Source organism: Ailuropoda melanoleuca, chromosome 4, assembly GCF_002007445.2.
Source record: "Ailuropoda melanoleuca isolate Jingjing chromosome 4, ASM200744v2, whole genome shotgun sequence".
Taxonomy (NCBI): Eukaryota; Metazoa; Chordata; class Mammalia; order Carnivora; family Ursidae; genus Ailuropoda; species Ailuropoda melanoleuca.
The window spans coordinates 6577145-6601107 of NC_048221.1; the positions used below are offsets into that span (position 1 = coordinate 6577145).

The 23963-nt window shown below is 40.4% G+C and overlaps 2 protein-coding genes across 2 annotated transcripts; one reads left to right on the top strand and one right to left on the bottom strand.

Annotated features, from left to right (window-relative positions):
* The first annotated feature begins 2712 nt into the window (after positions 1–2712).
* LOC100471943 (olfactory receptor 7G2) lies at positions 2713–3670 on the top strand. The gene is given in 2 exon segments (XM_002921922.4): positions 2713–3477; positions 3479–3670. Coding segments are annotated over 2 exon segments (939 nt in total). The 5' UTR covers positions 2713–2730.
* Positions 3671–11456: 7786 nt separating this feature from the next.
* Positions 11457–12412, bottom strand: LOC100471694 (olfactory receptor 7G1). The gene is given in 3 exon segments (XM_002921921.4): positions 11457–11582; positions 11584–11827; positions 11829–12412. Coding segments are annotated over 3 exon segments (936 nt in total). The 5' UTR covers positions 12395–12412.
* Positions 12413–23963: the final 11551 nt, after the last annotated feature.

Below are 23963 nucleotides of genomic sequence, written 5' to 3' on the forward strand. Positions count from 1 at the left end.
CACACACACACACGATAGCAAATGTTATTAGGAGGGTCCCACATGCTGAGTGCTGTGCTGGCTGATTTTCTTCTATGCACCGTTCATCAGTGCAACATCCCCATAAGACTTGATGACAGTCGCCACTCTACACTGAGGACACCAAGGCCTCCATACAGTTCAACAGCTTTCCCCACTTGCAAAGCAAGTGCTGGTTTGGGTTACCTTCAGAGTTCTGAGTCTACGTAATAGACTAGATGATAAAGGCTGTCATGGCCACTTCCGTGTCCCCCAGGTGAGGGAGCACCACTGCTTACAGCAGCAATCCTAGTAGGGCACTCGATTATCTTCTAAGTACCTTATAAATCTGCAGTGTCTTGACGGTCTTTGTCTTCCAAGGACCAATAATTGTTTGAATTTTTCTCTATTTTGAAGAGTCTATGCATTTGATTCTTTCTCTCATGTAGCTGCTTTTTATTTTTATTGTTTATTATGTCATGTTAGTCACCATACAGCACTTCATTAGTTTCTGATGTAGTGTCCCATGATTCATTGTTTGTGTATAACACCTGGTGCTCATTACAACATTTGCCCTCCTAATGCCCATCACCTGTTACCCTATCCCCCTACCCCCTCCCGTCTGAAACCCTCAGATTGTTTCCTGGAGCCCACAGTCTCTCATGATTCATCTCCCCCCCCACCCAGATTTCCCCCATCAGTTTTTCCTTCCTTCCCCTAATGTCCTCCGTGCTATTCCTTATGTTCCACATACGAATGAAACCATATGATAACTGTCTCTCTCTGCTTGAATTATTTCACTTAGCATAATCCCCTCCAGTTCCATCCATGTCGATGTAAATAGTAGGTAATCATCCTTTCTGATGGCTGAGTAATATTCCATTGTATATATGGACCACATCTTCTTTATCCATTCATCTGTTGAAGGGCATCTTGGCTCCTTCCACAGCTTGGCTATCATGGACGCTGCTGCTATGAACACTGGGGTGCATGTGCCCCTTCTTTTCACTACGTATGTGTCTTTGGGATAAATACTAGTAGTGCAATTGCTGGGTCATAGGGTAGCTCTATTTTTAACATCTTCAGAAACCTCCACACTTTTCCAGAGTGGCTGTACCAGCTTGCATTCCCAACAACAGTGGAAGAGGGTTCTCCTTTCTCCACATGCTCGCCAACATTTGTTGTTTCCTGTCTTGTTAATTTTTGCCGTTCTAACTGGTGTAAGGTGGTATCTCAATGTGGTTTTGGTTTGAATTTTCCTGATGGCTAACGATGTTGAACATTTCTTCATGTGTCTGTTAGGCATTTGTATGTCTTCTTTGGAGAATGTCTTTTTAAAACTGATAGGCCACCTATCACCTTGGGTGGAAAAGTCCCCGGAGGACAGACAGCATCACTGACATAGTTGCCTCCTTCTCTTAGATGCGTCACTCATGCAGATGAGGAGCATTTCCATGGAGGAGTCTTAGGACTTTCAAGTTTAAAAGCAACATTTTTCAGTCTGTGCTCGGGTGCAGACCATATGCTTGAATGGATGCCATGACCTGCTCCAGTGTTCACGCTGCCACTCTGCATCATGGGTAGAGGTGGACATGCCTTGTAGGTGAGGGAAAGGTTTAAGGCATTTCTCAAGATGAAAATATTAAAATTTTGAAAGGAACCTATGAAACATGAGATGGTTTAGGAATGCTAATGTGATGTCATCCAGAAGCGTTAACAATGATAGGTCAAGACAGTCAAGTCATCCCATATGTGGCATTTAAGAAACAAAACAAATGAGCACCGAGATGAAAGAGAACGGGGGGAGCAAACCAAAAAACCCAGACTCTTAACTATAAAGAACAAATGATGGCTACCAGAGGGGAGGGAGTGGGGGGATAGTTTAGATGACGGGGATCAAGGAAGGCGCTTGTGTTGATCACCTAGTATTGTGTGGAGGTGTTGAGTCACTGCACCGTTACCTGAAATTAATATTGCACTGTAGGTTAACTAACTGGCACTTCAATAAAAACTTAAAAAGTTAAAAAAAAAAGACTGTCAACTCAGCAGTCAGACAATCTGAACTCAGACCTACCCTTCGTCACACACTGTGTACTTCACATCCATGATGTAATCTCACCTCACCTAAGTGTCCCCATGGGTGAATGGAGTAATGATATTATTTAACTCATCAGTAATTTGACATAGGTTTCAGATGATTCTGAGCATATCAAAGATGGCAGAGCGGACTCTGTAGGAAAGACTGGATAACATCATTCTTCTTTCTATTTGTTTGATGGCAAGAAATATTTCTGAAGGAAACACCATTCTTATTCATTATAGACTCGAAACTTAGCACAATGTGCGAAGCAGAGCTGGTGATCAAGAAAAGGGGGCAATAGAGGAAGGAGGGGGAAAAAGAGAAATGATGATAGAGGGAAAAATTAGCGGAGGGAAAGATTGGAATATTCACATGGATTCTCAATAGTTTTTTTGTTTTTGTTTTTGTTTTTCCTTTTTCTAAAAGCACTGGCTCTTCAACTTTGGCGTACGTCAAATTGATCTGGAGGGCTTGCCAAAAATAGATTGCTGGTCCTCAACCTGAGAGATTATCTTCAGTAAAATAGGAGTGAAAACAGAATTTCTATTTCTAATAATTCCCAGGTGAAGTTACTTGACTCATCCAGGGACTGTTCCTTTTTTTTTTTTTTTTTTAATTTTTACCCCATGTTTTCCATCAGATTCATCAACACCATGGAACCCAGAAACCAAACAGTATTTTCAGAATTCTTTCTCTTGGGATTGACAGATGATCCAGAACTGCAGCCCCTACTCTTCGGCCTATTCTTATCCACATACCTGGTCACCATCCTGGGAAACCTGCTCATCATCCTGGCTGTCAGCTCCGACTCCCACCTCCACACCCCCATGTACTTCTTCCTCTCCAACCTGTCCTTCACTGACATCTGTTTAAGCACAACCACCATCCCGAAGATGCTGGTGAACATCCAAGCACAGAATCAGAGCATCACCTACACAGGCTGCCTCACCCAGGTCTGCTTTGTCTTGACCTTTGTTGGTTTGGAAAATTTTCTCCTTGCAGCAATGGCCTATGACCGTTATGTGGCCATCTGCCATCCCCTGAGGTACACTGTTATCATGAGCCCCCAACTCTGCGGCCTGCTGATCGTGCTCTCATTGCTCATTAGCATTGCCAATGCCCTGCTCCATAGTCTGATGATACTACGGTTATCCTTCTGTAAGGACTTGGGCATCCCCCACTTCTTCTGTGAACTTGGTCAGATCGTCAAGCTTGCCTGTTCTGATACCTTCATCAATAATATCCTGGCATATTTTGCAGCTGGCTTATTTGGGGGTGTTCCTCTCTCTGGAATCATTTACTCTTACACTCAAATTTTCTCCTCTGTTTTGAGAATGCCATCGGCAGGCAGGAAGTATAAAGCTTTCTCCACCTGTGGGTCTCACCTGTCAGTTGTTGTCCTTGTTCTATGGGACAGCTGTTGGAGTGTACATTATTTCCGCAGTTAGTGACTCTTCCAGGAAGACTGCTGTGGCCTCAGTGATGTACATTGTGATTCCTCAAATGATGAACCCCTTTATCTACAGTCTGAGGAACAGTGACATGCAGGGTGCCTTGAAGAAACTTGCCAGTAGGATACCTTCTTTTCTATGATTGTGCCATGTACCTTGGGCTGGGCTGTAAGAATAAATCAAAGTTATACGAATCCCAGGAGAACCAGGAAGTTTAATTCTTCTGTCACCAAATGCTTCTGACATGACTAGATAACATAACAGCCAAGTATATTTTAACTTAGAATTGAAACCTAACTTTTATTTTTCTTTAGCCTTTTTATGTTTAACAAATTATTTCAATTCTTACTTCAATGTTTTTCTCAGTTTCATGGAGGTAGAATTGAGGCAGAGGTCAAAGTTTATAATGTTTGTATGGGTGACTCTCAGAAGAAGGAAAGTTGTAGAATATGGATAGCTCAGAGAATGGATAGAAACACAACTGTGATCATATCTAGAGACTGGCTTCGACCTGATCCTGTGATTAGACCGTGTCAATTGAAACCCAAAGTCAGGCCTACAGTGAGGCAAGAGAGCTCACCCTTCACAGCCCAACTTAGTAGTTATGGAGACGTCACTGGTAAACGATATTCCATTGAGGCAATATTAGCATCCACTATACTCGGTTTCATTATCTATAAGACTGGTATAATGGTATCATCTCATTTTTAAATAATTGTAAGATATTTGTGCTTCATCAGCGAGGAAGCCTTTAGTTCTAATAAGAAAAAAGTCCTATCTCTAATACGGTCAAACAGGAAACAGTTGTTGGTCATTACTAGGACTTCAGAGACAGGGAACGTAAAACAGGGGAGTAGGTTTCATGCCACCTCTGCATTTGGTGGCTTTGTCCTTGGACTGGTTCTCCTCAAGTCTCAAGGTGGTGGCAGCAAATATAGATGTCATGCTTGAACATGATGCCCAGGGAAAGAAAACCAAGAATAGTCCTCTCAATGGAGTCAATCAAAGCACATCTACAGGAGGTGAAATGGGGGCCCTCGATATGTTAAGTCCACATCCTAATCCCCCTAATTTGTGATTAGTTACTCTTATGATAAAAAGGATGAATGACATTGGAACTTGCTTGGAAAAAGGGTCTTTGCAAAGGATGCACTTATACTGGGTTATCTGGGTGAGCCCTAAATAGAAATCCTATGTTTCCTTAAAAAATAGGTAGAAGTGAAGAAGACAGAAAAGGAGGAGGCGATGTGACCATGGAGACAGATGGTAGATTGATGCCACCAGTATTTGATTTCCAGTATTTGACCATTTTTATCCTATAAAACTGCCATTTTTATCCTACAAAACTTTCACTTTAATAGAACCCTAATGTGTCTTTTTTATCACTCCTTTACATTGCCCAATACTACATGTTAAATAAATTTGACCTAATATTGGTCTGGTTAAAAATTTAAACTAAATGAATTCTCACCAACACCAGCCATACGACAGAAGAGGAGATTCCCAACCTCTCTCCTCCTGGGAACACACTCACCATACAGGTACACACAGATTAATTCCCTCTGAGAGAAATCCAGAAATTGGTTGGGTGACTCCTACGTATCAGGGGACTGAGAAAATACCTACCTCTAAACAGGGAGGAAAAGCTAAGGTATGCTCACACCATCAACCTCACCCTTAGGATAGCACCTTACAACTAGGAGAGAATCCCCAACCCAGCTTATCCCTGAGGAGTGAAGGGTTAAGACCACACAAACAGGGCCCCAACTGGTATGGCAAACCTGAGGGACTGGCTCCCAAATCTTCTAGCTTTGACAGCAATGTGCCTTGGCTTTTCCAAATCCTCAGCACAGAAAATCAAGAGGCAGTTTTTACAGGGGTACATGAGTATTTCTCATGGTTATCCCCCTGGGCCCAGCACAGAGGGAAAAGGTAGAAACACAAGGCTTCCACTTTTTCCCTGGAAGGTGTTTGACTACATACTTTCCCAAGGGTTGGGCTCTAATCAGCCTGTATCTGATCTATTGGGCTGCTCTGGAAGCCTGAAATGGCTTCTGGATACTTCCGATGCAAGCATCAGATGTCCTGATTTCACACTATTCTACAAAATTATAGTAATCAAAGTGATACTGACAGTAAAGTACACACGTAGACCAGTGGAACAGGATTGAGAAACCAGAATAAACCCTCACATATACAATCAACTTGTATTTGACAAAGTAGCCAAGGATACTCAAAGAAGATGGGATAATCTCTTTAAAAAATGCTGTTGGAAAAACTATATATCCCCATGCATAAGAATGAAATTGAACCCCTGTCTTAGACCACTCACAAAAATTAACTCAAAATTATTAATGACCTAACTGTAAGACCTGAAAACCATACAACTCCTAGAAGAAAACTTGGGGGGAAAGCTCCTTGACATTGCTCTTGGCAACAATTATGACACCAAAAACACAAGCCACAACTGCAAAACTTAAAAAGTCTATCTACATCAAACTAAAAAGCTTCTGCACAGCAAAGAAATCATGAACAAAATGAAAAGCCTCCCTATGGAATGAAATATTTCTAAATCATGTATCTGATAAGAGGTTAATAGCCAAAATATATAAAAACTTATAACTTAATAGCAAAAAAATAATGTGATTTAAAAATCAGCAGAGGAGATAAATATTTTCGAAAGAAGACTTATAGTTTTAGCAGTTTTTTTTTGGTGGAGTCTTTTGAGTTTTCTATATATAGTATCATGTCATCTGCAAATAGTGGAAGTTTTACTTCTTCCTTGCTGATTTAGATGCCTTTTCTTTTGTTGTCTGATTGCCGTAGCTAGAACTTCCAGTACTATGTTGAATAAAAGTGGTGAGAGTGGACATCCCTGACCATAGAGGAAAAGCTCTCAGTTTTCCCCCATTAGGATATTAGCTCTGGGGGGTTTTTTTAATGATTTTTTATTATATTATGTTAGTCACCATACAGAACATCCCCAGATTCCGATGTAAAGTTCGATGATTCATTAGTTGCGTATTAACACCCAGTGCACCATGCAATACATGCCCTCCTTACTACCCATCACCCGTGTATCCCAATCCCCCACCCCCCTCCCCTCTGGGGCCCTCAGTTTGTTTCTCATAGTCCATAGTCTCTCATGTTTCATTCCCCCTTCTGATTACCCCCCTTTCTTTATCCCTTTCTTCCCCTACCGATCCTCCTAGTTCTTATGTTCCATAGATGAGAGAAATCATATGATAATTGTCTTTCTCTGCTTGACTTATTTCACTTAGCATTATCTCCTCCAGTGCCGTCCATGTTGCAGCAAATGTTGAGAATTCGTTCTTTCTGATAGCTGAGTAATATTCCATTGTATATATGGACCACAGCTTCTTAATCCAGTCATCTGTTGAAGGGCATCTCGGCTCCTTCCATGATTTGGCTATTGTGGACAATGCAGCTATGAACATTGGGGTGCATATGGCCCTTCTCTTTACTACGTCTGTATCTTTGGGGTAAACACCCAGTAGTGCAATGGCTGGGTCATAGGGTAGTTCAATTTTTAACTTTTTAAGGGACCTCCACACTGTTTTCCAGAGTGGCTGTACCAACTTGCATTCCCACCAACAATGTAGGAGGGATCCCCTTTCTCCACATCCTCTCCAACAATTGTTGTTTCTTGCCTTGTCTATTTTTGCCATTCTCTGGCGTAAAGTGGTATCTCAGTGTGGTTTTGATTTGAATTTCCCTGATGGCTAATGATTTTGAACATTTTTTCTGTTAGCCGTTTGTATGTCTTCATTGGAAAAGCTCTGGGTTTTTTTTATACAGATGGCTAACAAGTTCAAGAAAAGATGCTCAACATCACTAATCATCACAAAAGGCAAATCAAAACCACAATGAGACATCACTTCACACCTGTTAGAATGGCTTTCATTAAAGGACAAGAGATAACAAGTGTTGGCAAGAATGTGGAGAAAAAGGAAGTCTGGCATACTGCTGGTAGGAATGTAAACTGGTGCAATCGTTATAGAAAACAGTATGACCCATCAACCCCAATTCTGGAAATAAAAGTGAAGGAGGTGAAATCACTATCTTGAAGAGATACGTGTACTCCCATGTTCATTGCAGCATTAGTTACGAGAGCCAAGACATGGAAACAATCTAATGTCCATCAGCAGATAAATGGATAAAGAAATTTGATTGGTATATGTATGTACACACACACACACACACACACATACACAGGAATATCATTCACCCATTAAAAGAAGGAAATCCATTTGAGACATATGGATGGAACTTGAGGGCCTTATATGCAGTGAAATAAGACAGACAGACAAAGACAAATACCATATGATCTCACTTACATGATGAGTTCAATAATATAATAAAACGTTATTATTTAAAAAAAAAAACCTAACCCCATAGATACAGAGAATAGATTGGTGGTTGCCAAATGTGGGGACTGAGGGATTGGCGAAAATGGGTATCGGCGGTCAAAAGGTACAAAATTCCAACTATACATCATGGGGATGTAATGTAATAAATTGTGTTGCATATTTAACAGTTGCTAAGAGAGTTAAAGTTTTTATCACAAGAAAAAAATATTTTTATCTATTTATGGTGATGAATGTTAACTAGACTTACTGTGGTGATCATTTTACAAGATAGACACATACCAAATCATTGTGTTGTGCACCTGAAACTAATGTAATGTTTTATGCCAATTATACCTCAATTTAAAATACTGAAGCTAGGGGGCGCCTGGGTGGCGCAGTCGTTAAGCGTCTGCCATCGGCTCAGGGCGTAATCCCAGTGTTCTGGGATGGAGCCCCACATCAGGCTCCTCAACTAGGAGCCTGCTTCTTCCTCTCCCACTCCCCCTGCTTGTGTTCCCTCTCTCGCTGGCTGTCTTTGTCAAATAAATAAATAAAATCTTTAAAAAAATAAATAAATAAATAAAATACCGAAGCTAGAACTACTATATAACCCTGCAATCCCACTTCTGGGTGTATGTGCAGAGGAAGCGAAATCAGTATCTTGAAGTGATATCTGCTCTCACATGTTTATTTCAGCATTATTCACCATAACCAAGATATATAAATAACCTAAGTGCCTATTGACAGATAAATAGAGAAAATGTGGTGTACGTACCATGCACTATTATTCAGCCACAAAAATAGAAAGAAATTCTGCCATTTTGACAACAGCTCAATAGAAAAATCATAAACTGGTAGTTAACAGAGAGTAAAAATAAATGCCCATAAATATATGAAATGACACTCAATCTCATAGGGAAATGCCAAATGATAAAATAATTTTATGCCCACTAGATGGTCGGTATAAATAAAAATGTGTTGGTGATGATATGGATCACCAGGAATTTTGGTGAGCATGTTAAATTATCCAAACACTTAGGGAAAATCCTTAGAAATATCCAGAGGACTGACTTATTTCACTTAGCATAATACCCTCTAGTTCCATACATATCGTTGCAAATGGCAAGATTTCATTCTTTTTGATGGCTGAGTAAGATTTATAGATATAGATAGATAGATGATAGATAGATATAGATAAAGATAGATATAGATATAGATATCTCGCAATCTTCTTTATCCATTCATCTGTCAATGGACATCTGGGCTCTTTCCATATTTTGGCTATTAAGGATGTTGCTGCTATAAACATTGGGGTGTATGTGCCCCTTCAAATCACTATGTTTGTATCCTTTGGATAAATACCTAGTAGTGTAATTGCTGGGTCATAAGGTAGTTCTATTTTTAACTTTTTAAGGAATACCACAGGATTTCACTCTTATGTGGAATTTAAGAAATAAAACAGATGAACATAGTGGAAGGGAAGGAAAAATAAACTAAGATGAAAGCAGAGAGGGAGGCAAATCATAAGAGACTCTTAACTCTAGAAAACAAACTGAGGGTTGCTGGAGGGAGGTGGGTGGGAGGATGGGGTAACTGGGTGATGGGCATCAAGGAGGACAGTTGATGTAATGAGCACTGGGTTTTTTATACAACTGATGAATCACTAAATTCTACCCCTGAACCAAATAATACAGTATATGTTAACCAAATTGGATTTAAATAAAAAAATTAAAAAAGAAATACCAAAGGAGAAAAGGTATATTTATATACATAATAATTCTATCCCACATATGAAACATTCTCCTTTCCACCATGAAATGTGTATAATATTCAAACAGATTTATTTATAAATGAAGAAGAGTACCAACCAAAATATCTTTCAACCTCACAAGAGTACTGATCTTGTAATGTCTCCATATGTAATATAATAATAACAATGAAAATAAATTACTGCTAAAACCAACACTTTTTTTTTTTAAGATTTTATTTATTTATTTGACAGAGCGAGAGACAGCCAGTGAGAGAGGGAACACAAGCAGGGGGAGTGGGAGAGGAAGAAGCAGGCTCATAGCAGAAGAGCCTGATGTGGGGCTCGATCCCATAACGCCGGGATCACACCCTGAGCCGAAGGCAGACGCTTAACCGCTGTGCCACCCAGGCGCCCCTAAAACCAACACTTTTGAACCTCAAAAGCACAAAGATGGAAAAAAGATCAAGACCCAAAATGCAACCATTAAGATTTAACTTTTAACTTGTTCAAAAATAAGAAAATTTACAAATTGGATAGGGATACACGTGGGTGATAATAACATTGAATCCCACTGCCCATTTTAGAGGGCAACTGTGATCAAATACTGACAACTTTATAGGATTCAACCAAATAGAGGAACATCAAACAACATGATAAATACAAAGTTCAGTATAGTGTTTGTCACTGGGCAGAGAAAGGGTAACGTGGCTGGGACACCATCAAATGGACTGTCTGTGGCACTGTTTCATTTCCTCACCTGGGTGGGAGGTATGTGTTTCACTATGCTACTATTTTGTAAAACCATAGATAGATTTTATGTACTACTTTCTATATATTTTAACAAGATAACTTCAGGAAAGGTCTCATATTCCAGATTCTAAACACATTCTTCCAGAGATTTCTTCCATCTGTTGCAACCATCTGGACCATGAGGGGAGCTAGACCCAGGAGGAAGCCACCACGTGGAGGAACGAATGAAGCCTTACTGTCCGGTTCTTGTATATCCCTACTTCTGAAGTCCTTACAATGAAAGAGAACTCTTTTTTACAGCTTTACGGGGGTATAATTAACAAAATTGTGTAAAGTTAAGGTGTACAACATGACTTATATGTACTGTGCACTGATTGCCGCAAGGAAGTGAATTAACACATCCATCACCTCATAACCCTCTCTGTGTTTTGAGCATATTAGAGTCAGGATTTCTTTTTCTTATACAACCAAAGACCTTCTCACTGATAAAATTTAATGATCTCCTAGCATGCCAAACCACTAAGATAACCTAATAATGCCATTTTAGATGTCATGGAACTGAGTGGTTGCTGATGTTGCCCTGCACAGGTACAGTTTCCAGAGACTGGAATTGGCGATTACTGAATCAGGGTAGAAAATATCAGCACCTGGCATCCTAGCAGTTCCAACACTGAAGTGCGATTCTCATGGCATGATCCTGGAATCAGGTAGACTCACAACACCCTCACTTAAATTCTTTCCCTGTTCTGTCCACCTTATCCCACTTCGCTTCTGAAAACAGATCTCACAAGATTGCTATGACAAGAACCCCTGACTCAGGCTCTGCTTTGAGGGAATCTGACTCAGAAACTGAGATTACAGATTTGAAATCAGTTGCCACACATCAAGTTGCTCAATAAAGTGCAGGTTAGTTTTCCGCATCAAATTAAAAGGCACATGGCCATTATGCTATCTTGTAATTTCAGAAGATGATGATGCAAGAATCAGATATTATATCATCATGTATTTTTGTCACTTTGACTCATTCTAGAAACCACAGTTGAATGCCAATGACACAATCACAGAAGAGAAGGTGTCCTACTTATAAGTTTCTTCAAGGCTCCCTTCATGTCCCTGTTCCTCAGGCTGTAGATGAAGGGGTTCATCATTTGAGGGACAACGGTGTACATCACTGAAGCCACCGCAGGTGTTTCTGGAAGAGTCAGTAAGAGCAGAACTAATGTACACCCCCAAACCTGTCCCATAGAACAAAGACACAACTGACAAGTGAGAACCACAGGTGGAAAAAGCTTTATACTTACTGCCCACTGATGGCATTCTCAAAACAGAGGACACTATCTGAGTGTAAGAGAAAATGATCCCACACAGAGGAATACCACCAAATATGCTAGTTGCAAAATATATCAGGATGTTATTGATGAGGGTGTCAACACGCAAGCTTGATGACCTGAACCACTTCGCAGAAGAAGAGAGGGATGTCAAGGTCTGTGCAGAAGGTCAGCTGCAACACCATCAGACTGTGGAGGAGGGCATCCACAATGTTAATGCACAAGGAGAGTAGAACCAGCAGGCCACAGAGGTGGGGGTTCATGATGACTGTGTACCTCAGGGGACGACAAATGGCCACATAGCGGTCATAGGCCATTACTGCAAGAAGGAAACTTTCCAAACCACCAAAAGCCAGGACAAAGCAGACCTGGGTGAGGCAGCCTGTGTAGGTGATGCTCTGATTCTGTGCTTGGATGTTCACCAGCATCTTCGGGATGGTGGTTGTGCTTAAACAGATGTCAGTGAAGGACAGGTTGGAGAGGAAGAAGTACATGGGGGTGTGGAGGTGGGAGTCGGAGCTGACAGCCAGGATGATGAGCAGGTTTCCCAGGATGGTGACCAGGTATATGCACAAAAACAGAATAAAGAGAAGGGGCTTCAGTTCTGGATCCTCTGTCACTTCCAGAAGAAGGAATTCTGAAACCCCTGTTTTGTTTCTGGGTCCCATGTTGTTGATGAATCTGATGGAAAAGGTGGAGTGAGAACACAATCAAATGTGTGTTTTCTAGACCAGCAGAAGGACCATCGCCAGAGGCAGACACTGTCTTAGGATAGGATGGAGGCTAATAGAAAGGGATAAAAAGTAGGTGCCTTCAGGACGCCTGGGGGGCTCAGTCAGTTAACTGCCTTTGGCTCAGGGCATGATCCCTGGGTCCTGGGATTGAGTCCCACATCAGGCTCCCTGCTAAGCAGGGAGTCTGCTTCTCCCTCTGCCTGCCGCTCCCCCTGCTTGTGCTCTCTGGCAAATAATTTTTTTTTAAAAAAAGAAGTAGGTGCCTTCTGTATGCATATTATTCTGCTCCTTTAACAAAACCTGAAGCTGATACCACAGCATGTCATTCATTGTTAATTCCCACAAGGGTCAAGAGGGGGCCATTTTTTTAAAAAAATTACACTATCTATACTGTTCTGATTACTTGAAACATTTGCTAATTTTATAAAGAGAAACAGACTGGGGAGGCAGCTGAAGATCTTGTCTGGATCCCCAAAGACCTCAGAGGCAAGCAACTGAGATAATAGGTAAGCATGTCAAGAACCAGGAATATTTTATTGATGTACAATACACATAATAAAAATCTACCATCTACAAATCTAAAAGAAAAAAAAAAGAACCAGGAATGGAAAGATAAACTTTACCAATTTCTTGCCTCCCACCACCATCAGATTGCAAGTAAATGTCAGATAATTTTATAACAGCCATCCTGTTTTATAAAAAGCATATTTCTACTCAGTAGGAAAATGGTCCTGGCTATAGTAGAGACTGAGTGTGATATTAGTAAACCAGCAATACTTGAGATTGGTGTAAAGTACAAGGAAACATGTGAAGATGACAGACAGGCAGGAGGACCCTGGGTGACGTGGTTCCAATCATCTGATGCATGTACTCTTCACAGCTTCCTCTGGATGAAACTGTAGTAAAATACCTGCCCTCATTTCCAAACATTGACTAAGGACATTCGATTACCTGATGGGTATCATAGTAAAATGATTTGACATTTCCTCTGAATATACCAAATGGAAGATAAATACTCAGGAAGGGCAGAAAGACCGAGTCGCCCTTGGGCTCCAGGGCAAAAAAGATCATCTGCGAGATGAGGCCCAGGTGTGCTGCTTCTTTTCTGGAGAAGAATTGTTGAAGCAAGTGGTCACAGGCAGATTGCAGTCTCTGTATCTCTAGAGGTTCAATTTCCAAAGCTCCTCATTAGCCAAATAATTTTATTGTCACTGTGATCCAGGGCAGTGCAAATCCTTCAAGGCCAAGACTCTAGAGGGAGGAATTCAGGATGACTGCTTTTCTGATTCTGAGGCCAGGTATATACAATTCACTATACAATATGTCTAAGTAAATGGGAAAAAAAACCAATCCTAAAATGTATATGGAATCACAAAAGACCCCAAAGAGTCAAAGCAATCTTGAGCAAGAAAAACAAAGCTGGAGGCATTACACTTCCTTATATCAAGCTACATATCAAAGCTATAGTAATCAAAACAGTATAATATTGGCATAAAAACAGACACATAGACCAATGGAATGGAATAGAGAGTCCATAAATAAGCCGACACATATATAGTCAACTAATCTTTGACAAGGGTTCCAGGAATATTCAATGGGGAAGGGGTAGTCTCTTCAACAAATGGTATTAAGAAAACTGGACATTGGGGTGCCTGGCTCAGTTGGTTAGGCGTCTGCTTTCATCTGGGGTCATGATCCCTAGGGTCCAGGGATCAAGCCCTGCGTCAGGCTCCCCACTCAGCAGGGAGCCTGCTTCTCCCTCTCCCCATCCCTGATCATGCCCCCTCTCTCTCCCTTTCTCTCTCTCTCTCATCAAATAAATAAATTAAATTTAAAAAAGAAAAGAAAAGAAAACTGGATATCTACATGCATAGGAATGAAATTGGATGCATATCTTACACCATACCAAAAAAACAATTATGAATGAAGACATATGGTATTTGTCTTTCTCAGTCTGACTTATTTCACTTAGCTTAATACCCTCTAGGTCCATCCATGCTGTCTCAAATGGCACAATAACATCCTTTTTTATGGCTGCCTAATATTCCATGGTGTATGTATACCACATCTTCCTTATATTTTTTCATCTATTGATGGATGAAGAGGAGTGGGAGATACAGGCTTCCAGTTATGGAATGAATAAGTCATGGGAATAAAAGGCACAGCATAAGGAAAATAGTCAATGATACTGTAATAGCAATGTATTAGGATAGGTGGTAGCTACACTTCTGGTGAACATAGCATAATGTACAAACTTGTTGAATCAGTATGTTGTACGCCTGAAACTAACATAGCATTGTGTCAACTACACTCAAATAAAAAAAAGTAAAAGTAAAATAAAGAGATAGCTATTTTAAAAATCAACTTGAATGGATTAAAGAATTAAACAGAAGACCTAAAATCATAAAACTCCTAGGATAAAACATAAGGAAAAAGCTCCTTGGCATGGTCTTGGCAAAGTGTTTTTGGATATGACACCAAAAGCACAAGTAACATAAGAAAAAAATACACAAGTTGGACACATCATACTAAAAAGTTTGCACAGCAAAAGGAAAGAAACAACAAACAAAATAAAAAGACAACCTACAAAATGGGAGAAACATTTGCAAACCACACATTTGAGGAAGAGTTAATAAACTAATAGCAAAATAAAAAAATAGTAACCCCATTAAAAAATGATGGAAGAACCGAAAAACACATTTCTCCAAATAAGATATACAAATGGCCAACAGGTACATGAGAAGATGCTCAAAATCACGAATCATCAGGGAAATGCAAATCGAAACCACAATGTGAAATCATCTTACACATGTTAGGATAGCTGCTGAACAAGAAGAAGAAGAAAGGAGGAGGGGGGGGAGGGGGAGGGGGAAGAAGGGGGGGGGGGAGGGGGGGAGGGAGGGAGGGAGGAGGGAAGGAAGGAAGGAGGAAAGAAGGAAAGAAAGGCAGAAAGAAAGGAGGGGATTTTACTCTGGACGCTGGGCCACGTTAGCTCATGGCCCAGTTTTCTGGGTCAGGGTTGGAGCGGCGTGATACTCTTCTGCAGGGCATTTGACGGCAGAGAGACTTGAGTTCCTAAAGATTATTATTTTAACAAACCCAGCTTTGACGTGTCCAAAGGCAGCGGGAGGCTCTGAAGGGTTTTCCAAGAAAGCGTGTGTTTCTTGGGGTTATTATTTCAGACTCAAGTTCAGGGAGGGAGACTGTNGAAGGATGGAAGGAGGAAGGGAAGGAAGGAAGGAGGAAAGGAAGGAAAGAAGGAAGGAAGGAAGGGGGATGGGAGGGAGGAAGGAAGGAAATAAGGGAGGAAGGAAAGATCAAAAAGTGTTGTCAAGGATGTGGAGAAAACGAAGCCTGGTGCACTGCTGGTGGAAATCATAAACTGGTACAGCCCTATGGAAAACACCATGGAGTTGCCTCAAAGAGTTCAAAATAGAACTACCATTTGAATCGGCAATCCCACTTCTGGTATGTAGTCAGGAGTATTGAAATCAGGATCTCAAAGAGATCCCTGCACTCCCATGTTTGTTGCAGCATTACTCACAATAGCCAAGATATGAAACCAATCTAAATGTTCATTAATGCATGAATGGATAAAGAAAATGAGGTATATATTCACAGTAGAATATCATTTAACCTTAAAAAAAGAAGGAACTCTTGACATTTGTGACAACAAGGATGGACCCAGAGGACATCATGCTAAGTGCAATAAGGCAAACAGGGAAAGACAAACACTGTATGGCATCACTTATGTGTGGAATCTAAGACAGTCAAACTCATGGAAGCAGAGTCAAATGGTGGTTGCTACTGGCTTGGGAGAGAGGTAAATAGGGGAGTGATGGTCAAAGGGGACAAAGTTTCAATTGTGCAAAATAAATAAAAGTTCTGGAATCTACTATATACCATAGTGCCTACAGCTAACAATATTGTACTGTACATTCAAAATTTGCTAAGAGGGTGGGGTGCCTGGGTGGCACAGCGGTTAAGCGTCTGCCTTCGGCTCAGGGCGTGATCCCGGCGTTACGGGATCGAGTCCCACATCAGGCTCCTCCGCTATGAGCCTGCTTCTTCCTCTCCCACTCCCCCTGCTTGTGTTCCCTCTCTCGCTGGCTGTCTCTATCTCTGTCGAATAAATAAATAAAATCTTTATTAAAAATTTGCTAAGAAGGTAGATCTTATATTAAGTATTACTATCATGAAAAACAATAATAAAAATAATATGACAGCTATGTCTTGATGGTGGCGATGGTTTCACAAATATACATGTATCCCAAACTCATTGAGTTGCATGTGTTAGTATGTACAGCTTCTTTACATCACAATCAATCTAAAATAAAGTGCTTTTATCAATTAATCAAATCATGGTTGCACTATAAAAAATCTGTCACAGAAGTTCAGATCCTCCTTTTTTGCCCAATTGGGCCCCACTAAAGCTTGGGTCAAGCAGCTTCGGGCAGTGCCTCCTGAGTGTATTCAGAACCTATGCACCAGCATCAACTCTAGGACTCTCCTAGTTCCTGGGTTAAGATGAGATTTTTTAAAATTATTTTTATTTAAATTCAATTAATTTACATATAGTGTATTATTAGTTTCAGAGATACAGTTCAGGGATTCATCAGTCTTACATAACACCCAGCGCTCATTACATCACATGCCCTCCTTAATGTTCATCCACCAGTTACCCCATGCCCCACCCCATGTCATCTGCAAAGAGTGAGAGTTGGACTTCTTCTTTGCTGATTTCGATGCCTTTGATTTCTTATCTCTCTCTCTCTCATGGATAAATAAATAAAATCTTTAAAAAATAAAAAAATTATGAATAGCAATATAGAAGCTCTGCTTCACCGATGAGAAAATCTGAGCCAAGCATGCATGGGGTTGTGAAAATAAGCAACTGTATCAGAAGTGATCATTTGCTATAAATTTAGACTCAGAACCCCCGGAGTTTATTCCAGGTTCCAGCACATGCTTTGGGAACAAGGAGATGTTTACAACTAAGAAATACCACCAAACACAGTGCTTGACACATAGGATCTTCTTCATCTCGCCTGTAAGAATTTGTTTATGGAGGGGCCCCTGGGTGGCTCAGTCAGTTAAGCGTCTGACTCTTGATTTCAGCTCAGGTCATGATCTCAAGGTTGTGAGTCTGAGCCAAATGTTGGCTCCACACTGGGCAAGAAGCCTGCTCAGGATTCTCTACTTCCCTCTCCCTCTGCCCCTGCCGCCCTTAAAAAAAAAAAAAAAGATTTGTTTATGTCATGACAATGACTGGACTAACAGGCATGGTTCATTATAGGGAGGGAAGGAAGGGGTGGGACAAGATGAAAAAAAGAAGAGAGAAAGAAAGAACAATCCTGGCATGGTAACAAATTTCAGGAAGGAATTGATGTGCTAAAACTTCCACTGTAAATCTTGGTCATGTATAGAAGCAGAGAGAGGAAACAAACCTTGGTACATTTCATTTTGGTTCATTGACTTTCACTCCTTTGCTGTATTCCCCTGTCTTACAACGTCACTATTTATTTCTTCTTGAAGGAATGGGCATTTGCATTGCGACAGACACACATACAGGCACCTGCATATACATGCACACAAATACACATACACATGTTTGTGTAAAAATAGTTTACCATAGGGGCGCCTGGGTGGCACAGTGGTTAAGCGTCTGCCTTTGGCTCAGGGCGTGATCCCGGCATTATGGGATCAAGCCCCACATCAGGCTCCTCCACTATGAGCCTGCTTCTTCCTCTCCCACTCCCCCTGCTTGTGTTCCCTCTCTCGCTGGCTGTCTCTCTCTCTCTGTCAAATAAATAAGTAAAATCTTAAAAAAAAATAGTTTACCATAATGCCAAGAGACCCAACCAACTAAAGACTGTGGTTGCCTCTGGGAATGGAAGGACAGAAATGGACAAAAACGAAAACAGAATGTTATCTCTATGCAAACTATTTTATTGCTTTAAGAAGAAAACTAATATGCCAAATATCAAAATTTATTAATTCCAGACACAGATACATGAGAACCTGTCCTGGTATTCTGTATGAGTCTCCATTTTTTAAATATTTAGTAGGTTACTAAAGAGGGCCCAGCACTAGAGATGTGGCTTATGGGATTTACCCTGGTCCATCTCCTGTTCCGGAGTCCTCATAGACAGGCACCAGGACCCAGACCAAGGATCATCCCTACAAAGGAATATTAAAAAACAGACATGGGGGGATAAATATATGCTGACCATTTACCTCAATTCTGTGCCCAGAAATTAAGAAACATTTAAGAGAATTCTAGAACTTTCCACAAACTTTTTCAAGAGAAATTTTCTCCTGAGGATGGAAAAGATCTCTAGAATTTTGGGTTAAGAGTAGAAAATGAGACTTCTTAGGTATTGCTGCAAAAGTACATGTTTATATCATATGATGAACAATGAGGCACTTCACAGATTAATAAGATCAGGTCACCTCCAGAATGTTCTCACTCACAGACCCAAATGGACTAGTAGACAAACACCTCTTCCTATTTGAAAATCATATAATAGGGAACTTCAGATTACCTGGATGCCAGCCCTAAGGAATGATACCCAGTTCTCCCTTTGATTCTAAAGGAGATACATGGAAGTCCTCTTCTCATGGAGACTGAAAACACAGCTCAAAGGACTGGCCCTTATACAAAATAATGGCCCCTGAGAAAAGACTCAGGTGTGCCGCTCAGGAACCTGAACAGAGTGGCCACAGGCAGACAACGTGCAGGCTCTGTGGTCCTTCAGGATTCAGTATCCGAAGTTCCTCATTAGTCACATTCTTTTGCTATCATGCTGATCCCCAGGTAGTGAAAATTTTTAAGGAACAAGGCTCAGAGAAGGAATAACTTAAAACTGGCTAATTCCCTCATCCTAGGAGGCCAAAAGTATGCAATTCTCCAACCACCTATTTCTTTTCATATCCATTTCAAATTCAAATTCCTTTTAAACAGAGATGCAGGTCCCTTCTGTAATTGTATTCTAGTCTTGTTTCCTAAGGTACATGCAAAGGCACTCTTTATAGCAACAATCTAAGGAAGACAAACAGGACATGTAAGCTCAAAAGTATAGTTTATTATATGGAGTTAGATAGATGATAGATAGATCACCTATAAAATGCAAGTGATAATATGCATGATAATATAGCAAATATACCATAAAAAGCAAATTTTAAGGACTAATTCTATGTATGGCTCATTGTATTGTTTCTACATATTATATTCAAGTTTCTTTTTTTAATGTTAACAACATATTTTATTTACCTAGTATATTAATTCAATATGTAACCATATAAAAGTATTAATGAGGTATTTTACTTTTTTTTCCTCTTTGAAATCCACTGTGGGTTTTAAACCCAACACCTGTCTCAGTTCGGACCACCATTCTTCATGTGCTCAACAGCCACATGTCCGCAGTGGCTCCCCACTGGGACAGCACAGCCTGAGAGCCTTGACCTGTATATTCAACAATTTCTAATGTATTCCTTATAATCAACATGAACTGTTCATGGAAAAGTAGCCTCAGGAAAAAGGCAAAATGGGAGACTGGGCTGCTCAAAGCTCTTGTCCTCTCAAAGTAACACTGAAAAAAACAAGCAGAAATGGCAGAACTCACTTTGTGAGAACTACAAAAAAACAGTCAAAATTTACAGCAACCAAGTAAGCGCTGAATCAAGAAAAAAGCAACTTCAAACTGGCAGAAAAGTTATGTGGCATTTTTACCTGTCCTTGCCCCTCCCTTTCTGTGGCATGGCAATAGTCTTAATATGAAAATGGTCATAGCCTGTATTCTCAGCATGAGACCTGGTCCAGGTATTCTGAGGAACCAGAGTAGATCCTTTCTCAAACCATGCTGTATGTCTGTTTTAACCTGTCTGGGAGCTACTTGAAGGACTGACACAAGGCATTTGTTTCTGTTTTGCCTAACTCAGAACTCAGGCTGGAAAAGCAGAGGGCATTGTTCGAAAATACTGCAAACCAAACTAGCAGCCTATATGCAGTTATGGTAAAAGATTAAGTCAAAACATAAAATAGGGGGCACCTGGGTAGCTCAGTCGGTAAAGCAACTGACTTGCGCTTAACCAACGTGAAAGTTTAGGATCAAGCCAAGTGTCTTGGCTCAGGTCATGATCTCAGAGTTGTGAGATCAAGCCCCGTGTGGGACTCCACACTCAGTGTGGAGTCTGCTTGAGATTCTCTCCCTGTCCTTCTCCCTCGCCCCGTCTGCCCACTCGCACTCTCTCTGTCTCTCTCTCCAAAATAATAAATAAATAAAATCTTTTGTAAAATTTTAAAAACAATAATACAGACCAGCTAAACCCCAGAGTAAAACGGGAATTTTTCTTTAGGAAATTAGGATGTTTAAAAGTAACCAAGTTGGGGCACATGGGTGGCTCAGCTGGTTAAGCATCTGACTCTTGATTTTAGCTCAGGTCATGATCTCAGGATTATGGGATCAAGCCCCACATTGGGCTCCATGCTCAGCAGGGCATCTGCTGGAGATTCTCTCTCCTTCCTCTCTCTTTGGCCCTCCTCCTACTCACGCTCTCTCTCTAAAATAAATAAATCTTTAAAAAATAAAATAAAATAAAAAATAAAAGCAACCAAGTATATGGGAAGATTTAGAAAGCCACGTGGATAACCATGGCAAGACATAGACTCACGAAAGACCAGAGAAGATCCCAAACTTTAACACTGATCTCTATACTCAGTGCAAACCTGGTCAAGTGTTGAAAGATTTCTGCAGCGTGGATCTAATCTGAAAAGACTGATAGAGCTGTGTTATTTCTTTGTGTGTTTGTATCACTCCTGGCATTTAAGGAATTCTGTCACAACACTAGCTGAACAAAGTAAGGAACACAGATTTCAATGAACACATAAAATAAAAATTACAGTCTTTGCAAATACATTCTGGGAAAGTTACTAAACAGACTACTACCACCTTGAAGAATTTTTTAAAAAGCAAGTGGTATGGGGCGCCTGGGTGGCACACCGGTTAAGCATCTGCCTTCGGCTCAGGGCGTGATCCCGGCGTTGTGGGATCGAGCCCCACATCAGGCTCCTCTGCTATGAGCCTGCTTCTTCCTCTCCCACTCCCCCTGCCTGTGTTCCCTCTCTCACTGGCTGTCTCTATCTCTGTCGAATAAATAAAAAATCTTTAAAAAAAAAAAAGCAAGTGGTAGGATTACCTCATTTTTTATGCTACACACACACCATAACTTATTAATCCATTCATCCATCACTGGACACACATGGATGGACCTTGAAGGCATATGCTAAATGAAATAAGTCAGACAGAGAAAGACAAATAGTGTATGATCTCACTTACATGTAGAATCTAAAAAACAAACCCAAACACCTAACTCACAGAAAAAGAAAACAGATTTGTGGTTACCAGAGATGAGAGGTGGGGTGAAGGGGAACTGGAGGGAGGAAGTCAAAAAGTACAAACTTCTGGTTATAAGATAAATAAGTTCTAGGGATGTAACATACAATGTGATGACTACAGCCAACACTGCTATATGATACATGTTAGAGCAGATCTTTCAAATTCTCATCACAAGAAGAAAGTATTTTTCTTTTTTTTGTATCTATATGAGATGATGGATTTTTTTTAAAAAAAGATTTATGTGGGGCGCCTGGGTGGCACAGCGGTTAAGCGTCTGCCTTTGGCTCAGGGCGTGATCCCGGCGTTATGGGATCGAGCCCCACATCAGGCTCCTCTGCTATGAGCCTGCTTCTTCCTCTCCCACTCCCCCTGCTTGTGTCCCCTCTCTCGCTGGCTGTCTCTATCTCTGTCAAATAAATAAATAAAATCTTTAAAAAAAAAAAAAAATAAAAAATAAAAAAAGATTTATGTGTTTGACAAAGAGAGACAGCCAGCGAGAGAGGGAACACAAGCAGGGGGAGTGCGAAAGGAAGAAGCAGGCTCCCAGCGGAGAAGCCCAACGTGGGGCTCGATCCCAGAATGCCGGGATCACGCCCTGAGCCAAAGGCAGACACCCAATGACTGCGCCACCCAGGCGCCCCAATGGATGTAAAGTAAACCTGTGGTAATCATTTCACAATATATGTAAAACACGCCATCATGCTCTATACCTTCAGCTTACACAGTGATGTATGTCAATTGTTTCTCAATAAAACTGTGGAAAAGAGCAAACTCTGGGGGAGATTCTGATACCCAGAGTGATTACACTGTAATACTGAGTTTAAGAAACAGAAAGAAAAAAGAATGAAGAAAAATGAGCAGACCCTAAGGGACCAGTGGGACACATCAAGTGAAAAAAAATATGTATTATGGGAGCCCCAGAAGGAGAAGAGAAAGAGAAGAGTAATTGAAGATAAAATGAACAAAAACTCCTCAGACATGATAATAGACATGAACCTACAAAACTAGGAACCTTAGTGAACTCCAAGGATGATAAGTCAAAGATTAACACTAAGACTCATTATCATTAAACTGGCAAAGCCAACGGTTAAGACAGAGTCTTGAAAGGAGCTCATCACATACAAGAACTTAAGAGAAAATAACTTCACACATACAAGAGGTCCTCAATAAGACTAACAACCAATTTCTCATAAGAACCATGAAGGCAAGGAGGTAGTGGGATGACATATTTAAAAGCGCTGAAAGAAAACAGACAACCAAGGATTTTATATTTGACAAAAATTTCCTTCCAAAAATGGGGGGGGGAATAAAACATTCCCAGAAGAATAAAGCTGAAGGAGTTCATTACCACTAAGCCTGTTCTATGAAAATATCTAACAGATTCCTTCAGGTTAAAAATGAAAAGACACTAAACAGTAATTCAATTCTGAATGAAAAAGATAAAGATTTCTGATAAATGCATGGGCAAATAAAAAAAACAGCATTGTACTTCTGGCTCATAACTCCACTTTTTATTTCCTACTAGTTTAAAAAACAAATGTAAAAATGTGAAATCTCTGCTATTAGAAACAATTTATAAAGATTTAATGTGTGACAGTCACAACATAAAGACAGAGCTATATAAGAGGTTTTGCATGTGATTGAAATAAAAATGGTATGAGTTCAAACTAGAGTTTTATAAACTTAGCATGTTAAATATAATGCCCATGATAACCATAAAGACAATTATCTGGATATATTCCAAAAAGACAATGAGTACAAAATCCAAAATGTTCACTACAAAAATCAACAAGGCAGTAAGGAGGGAAGTAATGGAAGAAATAAAGAACATAAAAAGGTATTAGACATAAATAAAATAAAATTTTCAATGGAAGAATTAAGTATCTCCTTATTGGTAAGTACTTTAAATGTAAGTAGTCTCTCATGCTCCATGAGAGACTAGGGACTCTGAGAAACAAACTGAGGGCTTCAGAGGGGAGGGGGGTGGGGGAATGGGATAGGCGGGTGATGGGTAGTAAGGAGGACACGTATTGCATGGTGCCCTGGGTGTTATACGCAACTAATGAATCATTGAACTTTACATCAGAAACCAGGGATGTACTGTA